Source organism: Lethenteron reissneri, chromosome 1 (assembly GCF_015708825.2).
Source record: "Lethenteron reissneri isolate LAM-NWPU_2019-01 chromosome 1, ASM1570882v1, whole genome shotgun sequence".
NCBI classification, from domain to species: Eukaryota; Metazoa; Chordata; class Hyperoartia; order Petromyzontiformes; family Petromyzontidae; genus Lethenteron; species Lethenteron reissneri.
This window is the reverse complement of record NC_083779.1, coordinates 4,266,719-4,282,218: the sequence shown is the minus strand read 5'-3', so window position 1 is coordinate 4,282,218 and position 15,500 is coordinate 4,266,719. Positions and strand designations below refer to the sequence as shown.

The 15,500-nt window shown below is 51.2% G+C and overlaps 2 protein-coding genes across 4 annotated transcripts in view; one reads left to right on the top strand and one right to left on the bottom strand.

The window, feature by feature from the left end:
* SNRPA1 (small nuclear ribonucleoprotein polypeptide A') overlaps positions 1-15,500 on the top strand; it is an 840,838-nt gene that overhangs the window by 568,821 nt on the left and 256,517 nt on the right. The window lies entirely within an intron of this gene.
* The window catches only part of LOC133345534 (small conductance calcium-activated potassium channel protein 2-like), a 47,347-nt gene that overhangs the window by 8,400 nt on the left and 23,447 nt on the right, over positions 1-15,500 (bottom strand). For 2 of the 3 annotated variants that reach the window (XM_061556506.1, XM_061556423.1), the window contains exons 5-7: positions 4,927-5,068; positions 2,712-2,825; positions 1,865-1,992 (exon numbers count right to left, since the gene is read on the bottom strand). In XM_061556506.1, the coding sequence (XP_061412490.1) occupies positions 1,865-1,992; positions 2,712-2,825; positions 4,927-5,068 (384 nt within the window). The remainder of the gene's footprint in view (positions 1-1,864; positions 1,993-2,711; positions 2,826-4,926; positions 5,069-15,500) is intronic. The other variant, XM_061556588.1, reaches the window with a different exon arrangement.

Genomic DNA, 15,500 nt, shown 5'->3' with positions numbered 1-15,500 from the left:
ACTCACTCACTACTCACCAGACTCACCACTCACTCACCACTCACCAGACTCACCACTCACTCACTCACCACTCACTCACCACTCACTTATACACTCACTCACCACTCACCAGACTCACCACTCACTCACAACTCACTCAGTCACCACTCACTCACTCACCACTCACTTATACACTCACTCACTCACCACTCACCAGACTCACCACTCACTCACCACTCACCAGACTCACCACTCACTCACTCACCACTCACTCACCACTCACTTATACACTCACTCACTCACCACTCACCAGACTCACCACTCACTCACCACTACCAGCAACACCTCACAGTGCCTCACTTACACCGCCCTGGTGAGTTACTCAACACTGGGACTAGCCTAGCCCGAGCCTGAGCATTAGGCCTAGCCCCTAGCAGTAGCCCTAGTCTGATCATTACTTCTAGCCCCTAGTCTGAGCATTACTCCTAGCCCTAGTCTGAGCATTAGTCCTAGCCCCTAGCAGTAGCCCTAGCCTGAGCATTAGTCCTAGCCCCTAGCAGTAGCCCTAGCCTGAGCATTAGTCCTAGCCCGAGCCTGAGCATTAGGCCTAGCCCCTAGCAGTAGCCCTAGTCTGATCATTACTCCTAGCCCCTAGCAGTAGCCCTAGTCTGATCATTACTCCTAGCCCTAGCCTGATCATTAGTCCTAGCCCTAGTCTGAGCATTACTCCTAGCCCCTAGCAGTAGCCCTAGCCTGATCATTAGTCCTAGCCCTAGTCTGAGAATTACTCCTAGCCCTAGCCTGATCATTAGTCCTAGTCTGAGCATTACTCCTAGCCCCTAGCAGTAGCCCTAGCCTGATCATTAGTCCTAGCCCTAGTCTGAGCATTACTCCTAGCCCTAGCCTGATCATTAGTCCTAGTCTGAGCATTACTCCTAGCCCCTAGCAGTAGCCCTAGCCTGATCATTAGTCCTAGTCTGAGCATTACTCCTAGCCCCTAGCAGTAGCCCTAGCCTGATCATTAGTCCTAGTCTGAGCATTACTCCTAGCCCCTAGCAGTAGCCCTAGCCTGATCATTAGTCCTAGCCCTAGTCTGAGCATTACTCCTAGCCCTAGCCTGATCATTAGTCCTAGTCTGAGCATTACTCCTATCCCCTAGCAGTAGCCCTAGCCTGATCATTAGTCCTAGCCCTAGTCTGAGCATTACTCCTAGCCCTAGCCTGAGCATTAGTCCTAGTCTGAGCATTACTCCTAGCCCCTAGCAGTAGCCCTAGCCTGATCATTAGTCCTAGCCCTAGTCTGAGCATTACTCCTAGCCCGAGCCTGAGCATTAGGCCTAGCCCCTAGCAGTAGCCCTAGCCTGAGCATTACTCCTAGCCCCTAGCAGTAGCCCTAGCCTGAGCATTAGTCCTAGCCCTAGTCTGAGCATTACTCCTAGCCCGAGCCTGAGCATTAGGCCTAGCCCCTAGCAGTAGCCCTAGCCTGAGCATTACTCCTAGCCCCTAGCAGTAGCCCTAGCCTGAGCATTAGTCCTAGCCCTAGTCTGAGCATTACTCCTAGCCCTAGCCTGAGCATTAGTCCTAGCCCTAGTCTGGGCATTACTCCTAGCCCCTAGCAGTAGCCCTAGCCTGATCATTAGTCCTAGCCCTAGCCTGAGCATTACTCCTAGCCCCTAGCAGTAGCCCGAGCCTGAGCATTAGTCCTAGCCCTAGTCTGAGCATTAGTCCTAGCCTGAGCATTAGTCATAGCCCCTAGCAGTAGCCCGAACATTAGTCTTAGGATCAGTTCAAACCATAGCATCAGCCCTAGCACTCACAAACATCATCATCATCATTGCTGTCCTCACACCTACCCATGTACCCCCCCCCCCCGCCCCCCCACGTACTGGTGGATCGCCTGCAGGAACTTGCGCTGGTGCTTGCGCACGCGCGAGTGGTCGATCTTCTTCACGAGCTTCGTGTGCTTGTAGATGAGCCACGTCTCGCGCAGCACGTTCGCCGCCGCGTTCTTCACCTGCGTCACCGCACGCACGGGGGTTCATCGGCACGGTGAGGCCGCGGTGCCGTGGTGAGGCCTCGGTGCCGTGGTGAGGCCTCGGTGCCGTGGTGAGGCCGCTGTGCCGTGGTGAGGCCGCGGTGCCGTGGTGAGGCCTCGGTGCCGTGGTGAGGCCGCGGTGCCGTGGTGAGGCCTCGGTGAGGCCTCAGTGAGGCCGCTGTGAGGCCGCCGTGAGGCCGCGGCAAAACCCGCAATGCGCATGGCGAGGTTGTGGCAAGTGTGGTTATGGTGGTCTCACCCGCCTGGTGAGTGCGGTGAGATTGTGGTGAGGCTGTGGTGATGAGTGAGGTGGTGGTGGTGCTGAGGTTGTGGTGAGTGGTGCTGAGGTTGTGGCGAGTGGTGGTGAGTGGTGGTGGTGAGCTCACCCGCTTGGTGAGCTGCGTGTCCATCATGAAGTTGTGCACGTGCTTCTCCGCCTTGGCGAATGAGGTTGTGGTGAGCGTGGCGGTGAGGTTGTGGTGAGCGTGGTGAGTGGTGGTGAGCGTGTTGAGTGGTGGTGAGCGTGGTGAGGTTGTGGTGAGCGTGTTGAGTGGTGGTGAGCGTGGTGGTGGTGGTGGTGAGCGTGGTGAGTGGTGGTGAGCGTGGTGGTGGTGGTGGTGAGCGTGGTGAGTGGTGGTGAGCGTGGTGGTGGTGGTGGTGAGCGTGGTGAGTGGTGGTGGTGGTGGTGGTGAGCTCACCCGCTTGGTGAGCTGCGTGTCCATCATGAAGTTGTGCACGTGCTTCTCCGCCTTGGTGAGCTCCAGCTTGCGGGCCACTACGGCCACGACGAGCGCCGTGCAGCCAGCGCCCTGCTCCATCACCACCACCACCACGTCACCGTCATCACCGGCGCCGGCGTCATCACCGCCGTCGTCATCGTCACCGCCGCCGCCACCACCACCACCCACGTCACCGTGATCGTCGCCGTCATCGCCATCGCCGCCACCACGCACGTCACCGCCATCATCAGCGTCGTCGGCACCACCATCATCACCACCACCACCCACGTCACCGTCTTTACCGGCGTTGTCGTCATCACCGCCGTCGTCATCGTCATCACCGCCGCCACCACCACCACGCGCGTGACCGTCATCACCGGCGTCATCGGCACCACCATCATCACCACCACCACCCACGTCACCGTCATCACCGCCGTCATCGTCACCACCGCCGTCGTCATCGTCATCACCGCCGCCACCACCACCCACGTCACCGTCATCATCGGCGTCATCGGCACCACCATCACCCACGTCACCGTCATCACCGGCGTCGTACCCATTGTCATTTGGATTGGTGAAATCATCATCATCAAAATCAACATCATCATCAGCGTCATCATCATCATCACCCTCAGCTGGGCGGAAAAGGCCGCGCCCGTGGCTGCTGTAACCCAGCGCTGTGGAGGCAGCAAGCGAGGGTTGGTAGATCACCCCTGGATCGCCGGGATAAAGCAGTACAGCAACGTGTCGAGCAATAGCATCTGCCCCTCGTGCATGGGATCGAGCGTTGCCCCCTTGCACGCATAGGTGTTCTTCGGGTCTTCCCGTTTCCTCCGATGTGTATAAACGCTCGTCAATCGACTGACAAAAATCGCACCTCCCGTGTGTCGCGGATTGCGCAGCGGTGTGAGATGCAGTTTGCATGACTGATGCTGTGATGCAAAAATATAACATCATCATCATCAACAAATTTCGATTTAAAGCTTTCATGACTGCAGGGATTCATCTTCTTGGTTCTTTCGATAAAGTCACATAGAAGGGAAATAATAAAATAATAAAAATAAAACATAATAAAATAATTCTCACGACGTTTCGGCCACAACGCAAACAGCCGTCCTCAGGTGAAGAACAGGTCTGTCAGAAAGACAGCGTCTGTCGGAAAGGCAGCGTCTGTCGGAAAGGCAGCGTCTTTCCGACAGACCTGTTCTTCACCTGAGGACGGCTGCTTGCGTTGTGGCCGAAACGTCGTGAGAATTATTTTATTATGTTTTATTTTTATTATTTTATTATTTCCCTTCTACGTGACTTTACCGAAAGAACCAAGAAGATCATCATCAACAGTTTCATATCAACAGTGGTCATCTCTGTCATCACCAATATCAGTTTCATCATCATTATCACCACCAACATCATCAGCATCATCATCTGCGTTATAATCAGTGTCATCATAACCATCATAAACACCATCATCATCACTACCAGCATCATCAACATCATCATCAGTGTCGAAATGGCGATTATCATGAGTTGAGTGTGTGGGTGGGTGAGTGAGGATAGTGAGTGAGTGAATAGGTGAGGTGAGGCGAGTGGGTGGGTGGGTGAGTGAGCAATTGGATACGCGAGTCAGTGAGTGAGTTAGTGAGCGAGCGATGTAGTGGGAGGGTAAGTCGGTGAGTGAGCAAGTGTGGGGTGAGCGAGGGCACAAGTGGGTGAGTGAGTGATTGAGTGACTAGAAGAGCGAGTGGACGGGTGAATGGGCGGGTAAGCGGTTGAGTCGGTGAGTGTGCAAGTGATCATGCGAGTGAGCAAGTGGGTAGGCAAGTGAATGGTTGAGCGAGTGCATCGGTGGGTGGGTGAGCGGTTGGGCGGGCGGGTGGGTGGGTGGATGAGCGGTTGGGCGGGCGGGAGGGGCGGGCAGGTGGGTGGGTGGGTGAGCGGTTGGGCGGGCGGGAGGGCGAGTGGGTGGGTGGGTGAGCGAGCGGGCGGGAGGGCGAGCAGGTGGGTGGGTGGCCAAGCGGGTGGGTGGGTGAGCGGGTGGGTAGGTGAACGGGTGGCTGGGTGAACGGGTGGGTGGGTGGCCAAGCGGGTGGGTGGGTGAGCGGGTGGGTGAGTGGATGGGTGGATGAACGGGCGGGTGGGTGAGCAGTTGGGCGGGCGGGCTTGTGGGTGAGCAAGCACGCGAGAGACTGCTCACCATGATGCCAGTAAGCAGACACACCCCGCGGCCACAGTAGGTGTGTGGCACCATGTCCCCGTAGCCGATGGAGAGGAAAGTGATGGAGATGAGCCACATGGCGCCCAGGAAGTTGCTCGTTACGTCCTGCGGGTCGTGGTACCTGGGGGCGGCATCATCGACATCGTCATCATCATCATCACTAACATGGCCAGCATCAACATCGGCATCATCAATGTCATCGTCATCATCATCATAACTAACATCGCCAGCATCAACATCAGCATCATTAATGTCATCGTCATCATCATCATCACTAACATCGCCAGCATCAACATCAGCATCATCAATATCATCACCATCGTCATCATCTATAACATCGCCAGCATCAACATCAGCATCATCAATGTCATCGCCATCGTCATCATCACTAACATCGCCAGCATCAACATCAGCAACATCAATGTCATCATCATCACCATCACTAACATCGCCAGCATCAACATCAGCATCATCAATGTCATCGTCATCATCATCACCATCACTAACATCGTCAGCATCAACATCAGCATCATCAATATCATCGTCATCATCATCACCATCACTAACATCGCCAGCATCAACATCAGCATCATCAATGTCATCGTCATCATCATCATCACTAACATCGCCAGCATCAACATCAGCATCATCAATGTCATCGTCATCATCATCATCACTAACATCGCCAGCATCAACATCAGCATCATCAATGTCATCGTAATCGTCATCATCACTAACATCGCCAGCATCAACATCAGCATCATCAATGTCATCGTCATCATCACTAACATCGCCAGCATCAACATCAGCATCATCAATGTCATCATCATCATCACTAACATCGCCAGCATCAACATCAGCATCATCAATGTCATCGTCATCGTCATCATCACTAATATCGCCAGCATCAACATCAGCATCATCAATGTCATCGTCATCATCATCACTAACATCGCCAGCATCAACATCAGCATCATCAATGTCATCGTCATCATCATCATCATCATCACTAACATCGCCAGCATCAACATCAGCATCATCAATGTCATCGTCATCATCACTAACATCGCCAGCATCAACATCAGCATCATCAATGTCATCGTCATCATCATCATCATCATCACTAACATCGCCAGCATCAACATCGGCATCATCAATGTCATCGTCATCATCATCACCATCACTAACATCGCCAGCATTAACATCAGCATCATCAATGTCATCGTTATCGTCATCATCACTAACATCGCCAGCATCAACATCGGCATCATCAATGTCATCGTCATAGTCATCGTCACTAACATCCCCAGCATCAACATCAGCATCATCAATGTCATCGTCATCGTCATCATCACTAACATCGCCAGCATCAACATCAGCATCATCAATATCATCGTCATCGTCATCACTAACATCGCCAGCATCAACATCAGCAACATCAATGTCATCGTCATCATCATCACTAACATCGCCAGCATCAACATCAGCATCATCAATGTCATCGTCATCATCATCACTAACATCGCCAGCATCAACATCAGCATCATCAACGTTGTGGATTTTCTCTCCAGCACACCGATTAGTGCTGTACTCGCAACAAATTGACACGTTTCGTTTAAATGAAAAAACCTTACTAAGTGGCTGTGTCGGGTGGTGGCAAGTTTACCGACACATTTATATTTACGCGATCTAACCCCACAAAAACCTGTATCATCGTGCAGTCTGTGCATGCACGTACATGGCCAACCGTGCTGATCGGAGGTGCGGGGGAAAGACAACAAACTAAACACAAATAGCAATTCTAAAGAAATGGGTCTATGGGTCTCTGTGTGAGTCTATGGGTCTCTGTGTGAGTCTATGGGTCTCTATGTGAGTCTATGGATATCTATGTGAGTCTATGGGTCTCTGTGCGAGTTTATGGGACTCTGTGCGAGTCTATGGGTCTCTGTGCGAGTCTATGGGACTCTGCGTGAGTCTATCGATATCTGTGTGAGTCTATGGGTCTCTGTGTGAGTCTATGGGTCTCTGTGCGAGTCTATGGGTCTCTGTGCGAGTCTATGGGTCTCTGTGTAAGTCTATGGGTCTCTGTGTGAGTCTATGGGTAACTCTGTGAGTCTATGGGTCTCTCTGTGAGTCTATGGGTCTCTGTGAGAGTCTACGGGTCTCTGCGTGAGTCTACGGGTCTATCTGAGTCGATGTATGTTGAACTTCTTTCGCACCGTACACAGCGAACCGTGCCCATCGGAGGTGCGGGGGCACACAGAGTCACAGCTGATCCCGCGCTCCCCTCTACCCTTAAAGCAACCACAACGGCCAGCGTGGTGAAGTACGGTCACACGACCTCCCATGATCGACGCGGCGCTTGGAGGCCTTCATCCAGCAGTGGATAGAGAGAGTGCCTGGAATTAACGACACAATCTCCATCTATTTTTAGGCGAACCCTGGCCACAGCCTCCACCGCGGTTAAATCCTTTGCGTGGCTCTCACTTAAATCCCCTCCCCCACCGCCTCCTCCTCCAAACATCAAAGGTGATTTAATATCGGAATTTTGAGTGGGCTTCAAAATCAATTGAATCGTTAACCTGGCTCGCGCGTGGAGGGCTGCAAGCCGTGTTTAAACATTGAGCGACGTCAATGTGGTCTCGCCGGTACCATCATCATCATCAGCCATCATCATCGTTCATCAGCCGTCTTCACCGTAACCATCATTAGCCATACTATACTCTTTGGGTCTTTCGGTAAAGTCACGTAGGTAGAAAATAAATCATTAGCCATCTTCACCATCAGCCATCGTCATCATCACCATCAGTAGCCATCGTCACCGTAACCATCATCAGCCATCTTCATTGTTCATCAGCCGTCTTCACCGTAACCATCATTAGCCATACTATACTCTTTGGGTCTTTCGGTAAAGTCACGTAGGTAGAAAATAAATCATTAGCCATCTTCACCATCAGCCATCGTCATCATCACCATCAGTAGCCATCGTCACCGTAACCATCATCAGCCATCTTCATTGTTCATCAGCCGTCTTCACCGTAACCATCATTAGCCATACTATACTCTTTGGGTCTTTCGGTAAAGTCACGTAGGTAGAAAAAAAATCATTAGCCATCTTCACCATCAGCCATCGTCATCATCACCATCAGCAGCAATCTTCACCGTAACCATCAGCAGCAGCCATCATCATCGTTCATCAGCCGTCTTCACCGTAACCATCATTAGCCATACTATACTCTTTGGGTCTTTCGGTAAAGTCACATAGGTTGAAAAAAAATCATTAGCCATCTTCATCATCAGCCATCGTCATCATCACCATCAGCAGCCATCGTCACCGTCACCATCATCAGCCATCTTCACCATCATCAGCCACCGTCACAATCAGCACCATTATAGCACGGTGCGAAAGAAGTTCAACATCCATTCGTACAATTCCCACCGCGGTATTAACCAGGGCGGCCGCCGAGCTCGAACCGCCACGAACCGCCACGAGCGGCGCGCGTGTGCGCGCGTCACCGCTGGGCCGCGGTCGATCCACTGCTGGATGACGGGCCCCCCTTAAACGAGCTCGTGACGGCCCCCCCTTAAACGAGCTCGTGACGGCCGATTCCATCGCCCCGGCGGGCGGGGACACCGATTCGGTTACAAGAAACTACGAGGAAGTGAAACTACGGGTCCAGTATAAGAATAGGTTTAAGTCTTACTGGCCATAAGACAGTTGTGTGAAGTTCTAGATTTGAAGCTTTCGTGACTGCAAGGATTCATGCTCTTAGTTTTTTCGGTAAAGTCACGTAGGTAAAAAATGAAATTAAAATTAATAAAAAATAAAATCACGACGTTTCGGAGGCAACACAAGTCTCCGTCATCAGGTGGGACCGTCACAGCCAGATTTGCTGCATCAAGTAAAGTCACGTAGGTAGATGCAGCAAATCTGGCTGTGACAGTCCCACCTGATGATGGAAACTTGTGTTGCCTCCGAAACGTCGTGATTTTATTTTTATAATTTTAATTTCATTTTTTACCTACGTGACTTTACCGAAAGAACTAAGAGTAAGATGCAAATTCTTAAATACAAGTTAAGGGGGAGGAGAATGTGGTAGCCAATGAATGGAACGTATTGGGAGGGGGGGGGCTAAAAGAGAACACGAGGTGTACGTGTACGTGGACGTGTTTGTGCGCAAGCCCCTGTTGTGTGAAGGGGGCTGGGTGGGGAGGGGCTGGGTGGGGAGGGGCTGGTCACCCCGTGGTGCCCTTATAAAACTCAACGTTTAACCTACTCACGCCGGCTTGTGCCCGCCCTCACAGTCGGGCATATTTGCGGAATACACCACGCCGCCGTTGACCCTGGCCATTGACCGAGCAACCCAACGTTCCTACCAGCTCCCTCCGCAGGAATGTGTTTTCGCTACTTCCAGATTCGTAACAACCGCTACAAATGAAGCCGGCCAGACACTGTAGACTTTCGCGAACCAATATCATTTAGATAAACAAAAACCTCCACCCATCATCCATTTCCCTGCTGGGTGGCGTCGTCTTCGTCACGGGCCAGAAAGAGAAGCGGGGATGACGTCCCCTATGAATAGCTGCAGGGATGAGGGGTTGTCCCAGGAACTCGAAGTTGGCATGACAGCTGCTTTGCGAGCGCCTATTAATAGCCGAGAGGAGCGCTTGGGGTCAGAGGTTTCCGCCCCACCCCCCTCGTGACTTGTACACACACACACGCGTACACAACCAACACGTACACACACACCCGTACACAACCAACACGTACACACGCACAGGTACACACACACACGCGTACACACATGTACACACACACGCGCATACACAACCAACACACACACGCGTACACAACCAACACACACACGCACACACACACGCATACACAACCAACACACACACGCACACACACACGCGTACACAACCAACACACACACGCACACACACATGCGTACACACACACGCGTACACACACACACACGCACGAGTACACAACCAACACGTACACACACACAGGTACACAAACACGTACACACACACACACACGTACACACACATGTACACGCAAACACACACACGTACACACAAATACACACACGTACACACACACGTACACACACACAAACACGTACACACACAATCACACACGTACACACACGTACACACAAACACGTACACACAGACACGTACACACACGTACACACAAACACGCACAGGTGCACACACGCAAACACGTACACACACATACTCTTAGGTTTTTTTCGGTAAAGTCACGTAAAAAAATAAAATTAAAAATTACTAAAAGTAATAATAGAAATAAAATAATAAATCACGACGTTTCGGAGGCAACACAAGTCTCCGTCATCAGGTGGGACCGTCACAGCTAGATTCACTGTATCAAGTGTGGTGTTTATACACAGCGCACCAGGTGCTCATTTAAAGCCGAGCCGACCTAGGTGAGGCCCAGGACCGGTGCTGATAATGGTTTGGAGCGCCGCGCGCTAACCGCTGCGCCACCGCTCCCCGCACGCGTACACAAAGACAAAGCCCCCCCCCCCCCCGTGTCGCCTTACCATACTGTTGGGGGCAAGGGCTTGTTGGCAAGCACCTGTGAAGGTTGGCACAGGACACGAAGGGGATGGGTGGCCAGCACCAAAGATAAAGGCAAAGATCCCCCGTGTAGCCTTAACAGAGTGGAGGGGCAAGTGCTGTTAGCGAGCACATATGAAGGCCGGTACAGGACACGAAGGGGATGGGTGGCCAGCACCAAAGATAAAGGCAAAGATCCCCCGTGTAGCCTTAACAGAGTGGAGGGGCAAGTGCTGTTAGCGAGCACATATGAAGGCTGGCACAGGACACGAGGGGGTGGGTGGCCAGCACCAAAGATAAAGACAAAGATCCCCCGTGTAGCCTTAACAAAATGTAGGGACAAGTGCTGTTAGCGAGCACCTATGAAGGCTGGCTCAGGACACGAAGGGGTGGGTGGCCAGCACCAAAGATAAAGACAAAGACCCCCCGTGTAGCCTTAACAGACTGTAGGGGCAAGTGCTGTTAGCGAGCACCTATGAAGGCTGGCAAGGCACACGAGGGGGTGGGTGGCCAGCACCAAAGATAAAGACAAAGATCCCCCGTGTAGCCTTAACAAAATGTAGGGACAAGTGCTGTTAGCGAGCACCTATGAAGGCTGGCTCAGGACACGAAGGGGTGGGTGGCCAGCACCAAAGATAAAGACAAAGACCCCCCGTGTAGCCTTAACAGACTGTAGGGGCAAGTGCTGTTAGCGAGCACCTATGAAGGCCGGCACGGCACACGAGGGGGTGGGTGGCCAGCCTACCACGCCCTACCGCCTTTGTCTCCCCAGTGGCCATGTTTACTACACACAGCGCCAGGTACTCATTTGAGGCCGAGTCGACCTAGGGGAGGCCCACGACCGGTGCAGATAATAGTCGCCGGTGTTGGCCGTGAGCGTGAATCGAACTCAGATCGCCGGGTTCGTAGCGCAGCGTAGCGCTAACCGCTGCACCACCGCTCCCCATGAGCACGCCATAGAACATATTGCGGGCAAACCCCAAATCACGCACAGGCAGAGAGAGAGAGAGATGTGTGTGTTTGTTTGTGTTCACGCGCTTGAATCGTGCGCCAAATGCAGCTGTGTTTGTGTACACGAGTGGCAGGCAGAGCCGGAGTAAGCTAGTGCGGGGTCCGTAGCATATGCTCGTTATAAAGGTGCCCTAAATATAAAAAAACTAAACATGTGAAAACACACATTTTTTAACTTGCACAGGAAAGTTATTGTGTTTTTTCATTTGCTATACGGCCAGATAATACGAGGAATCGCTAACGTCGTACTCAGATTGTAAATGTTGCGGCTTGGCTCTCCAACACACGCCGGTGTGCTGTACTAGTACACTACACTATACACTACACTATACACTACACTATACACTACTATACACTACACTATACACTACACTATACACTACTATACACTACACTATACACTACACTATACACTACACACTACTATACCACTACACTACTATACACTACTATACCACTACACTATACACTACTATACCACTACACTACTATACACTACACTATACACTACTATACCACTACACTATACACTACCATACACTACACTATACACTACACTATACACTACACTATACACTACTATACACTACACTATACACTATATATTACTATACACTACTATACACTACACTATACACTACTATACACTACACTATACACTACACACTACACTATACACTACACTATACACTACACTACACACTACACTATACACTACACTACTATACAATACACTATACACTACACTATACACTACTATACACTACTATACACTACACTACACACTACACTATACACTACACTACTATACAATACACTATACACTATACTATACACTACACTATACACTACACTACACACTACACTATACACTACTATACGCTACACTACACACTACACTATACAATACACTATACACTACACTATACACTACTATACACTACACTACACACTACACTATACACTACACACTACACTACACACTACACTATACACTACACTACACACGAGTGCTGTACTAGTGACGAATTGGCACGTTCTGTTTACATGACAACCCTCACTAGTTGGCTGTGTCGGGTGGTGGGCGGGTTTAACGACGACACATTGATATCCTTACACGATCTGAACCCCCCAAAAAACCCTGTATTGTGGACAATATCCATCTGTTCCTTCCGTGTGGGTTAGAGTGTCTGTCCCTTGGCATGCGCGGGCTTAATCCGAGTGCTCCGTTTTCCCCCCCCCCCCCCCCCACGTCTGAAAACTCATTAAGTAGCTGAAACATCTTCATATGTAGAGAACTTCGATTTAAAGCTTTCGTGACTGCAGGGATTCATCTTCTTGGTTCCTTCGGTAAAGTCACGTAGAAGGGAAGTAAGACAATAATAAAAATAAAACATAATAAAATAAAATCATTCTCACGACGTTTCCTGCATAATGCACGGGCATAATATGACTTTGAAACCCCCCGCCCACCTCCTACGCATTTGCCATGAATATGCTAAATTCCTCTTGATATGCACATTCTTTTTGTTAAGGCGCTCTTCTTCCACCTCCAACCCAGCTTATATATAAGCTCCTAGCTTGGCAGTGTCTCATTCTTCACCTGAAAACGGCTGCTTGCGTTGTAGCCGAAGCGTCGTAAAAATTATTTTATTTTATTATGTTTTATTTTTATTATTTTATTATTTCCCTTCTACGTGACTTTACCGAAAGAACCAAGAAGATGTAGAGAGAGCCTTCCAGCCTCGTGTCCGTGGCTCCGACTCAGCGGCTGCGAGACGCAATTTGCACGAACGACGATCCCATTAATAAGGGGCCGTCCATAAATAACGTCACGCGATTTTGGACGATTTTTGACCCCCTCCCCCTCGTCACACGGCGTCACAAATGTCTGCCCGCCCCTCCCCCCAGGTGCGTGACGTCATTTAAGGACGGCCCCTAAAACTAAACGTTATAAATTGTTTCTATTACCGCATTGCAGCCACCACCACCATCATCACCACCACCACCACAAACACCACCACCAACCACCACCACAATTATTATTTCTCATATTGTTACCACCATCATCACCATCACCGTCATCGCTGCCATCATCATCATCACCGTCATCATTGTTGGAGGTCTGTAAATGAGCGCCCGCTATGAATATCCCTGAACCTCAGACGTCAGCGACACCTCCCCCTTCTCCCCCCCCATTCTCCCCCCCCTTCTCCTCCTCTTCCCTCTCACTCCCCCCCCTTCTCCTCCCCCCTTCTCCTCCCCCCCTTCCCCCCCTCCCCCCATCTCCCCCCCCCCTTCTCTCCCCCCTCCCCCCCTTCTCCTCCCCGCAGACTCAGAATGAGAATGAGCGGCAGAGACGGTGAGATTGAGTTTCAGTGGAACGTGAGCGGGACACGCGGACGCCCGTTCGTTCTCAAAGTGTACCCCAAACCCCCCCCCCCCACCCATCGCTCAGGGAGACCCCCCCCCCCCTCTGCTGGCACGTTCGCAATACGTACCCCCCCTTCCCCCCCAAAAAAAACAACACAACGCGATACGCAGGGAATGCCTCGTTGGAACATTTTCTAGAGTGAACTCCGAAGACAAAAACCTTCATGTGGGACAGGACGAGAGCGATTATTCACAACGCCCCCCAAAAAACAACCTCAATTATCTTCTTGGTTCTTTCGGTAAAGTCACGTAGAAGGGAAGTAATAAAATAATAAAAATAAAACATACCTGAGGACGTCTGCTTGCGTTGTGGCCGAATTATTTTATTATGTTTTATTTTTATTATTTTATTACTTCCCTTCTACGTGGCGACTTTACCGAAAGAACCAAGAAGATGAATCCCTGCAGTCACGAAAGAAGCTTTAAATCGAAATTTTACCTCAATTACTCGGGGACAAGCCCGCCGGAGCATTCGCCTCAAAGTGTACCCCAGAAAAAAAATCACGTGGTAGCCACCACTGGAATGTTCTCGAAATGCACCAACCGTGCAGCGGTGGCAACGGATGCCTCGTCAGCCCAGCGCTGCGGAGAGGCGGCGGCCAGGGTTGGTGGACCACCACGCAGATTGTCGCGAGACTCCCTCCCCGTGAGTCAGAGGTCGCAACCGGGTACCCGATACCCGTACCCTACCCGATACCCGGGTACGGGTAGCCGTTTGCGACCCTGGTGCGGCCGGGTACGGGTACGGATAGGCCGTGAGTCATTGGTGAGTAACCGTTTGTCACTCATTTCGGGTAGGGTACGGGTAGGGAACGGGTACCCATTTGCGACCCTGGTGCGGCCGGGTACGGGTACGGGTAAGGAATCAAAACGCGTTTGCGACCTCTGCCGTGAGTGCGGCGTCGGTGAGAAGCCGTGACCCCCGGCTCGCCGGGGAGAAGGCGGCACAGCAAGAGAAACGTGGAACCCCACCTTGGCACACCTCTACGGGATAGAGCGTTTCCCCCTTGCGCGCGCACGGGGTTTCCTCCCACGTGTAGAAACTCCTCTCGTGAACTACTTCCCTGTTCCGATGACGTACGTGTAAAATTAAGTATCTCGATGGGCGCGTCTTCACGTCGAAAGACGTGCCCAGGCTCCCACGAGGCCGTGCGGGGAGGGGCTTGTGGCACAGTTTTTGGTGCCGGCTGTCGGAGGGTGCGACGGTCGTGCTGCCACGGTTCTCCGCCGTGAGTAACGATGTCCGTGAAAACGACGGCGCTGCTGCGACTCTCTAAAACAATAAAAATAAATTTCGATTTAAAGCTTTCGTGACTGCAGGGATTCATCTTCTTGGCTCTTTCGGTAAAGTCACGTAGAAGGGAAATAATACAATAATAAAAATAGTTATGTTTTATTTTTTTTATTTTATTATTTCTATTCTACGTGACTTTACCGAAAGAACCAAGAAGAATAAAAATAAACGCCGAGCCACTTGAGCACGTTCCGAGATTCAGCGGTGAGAACGGGACACCCTCACC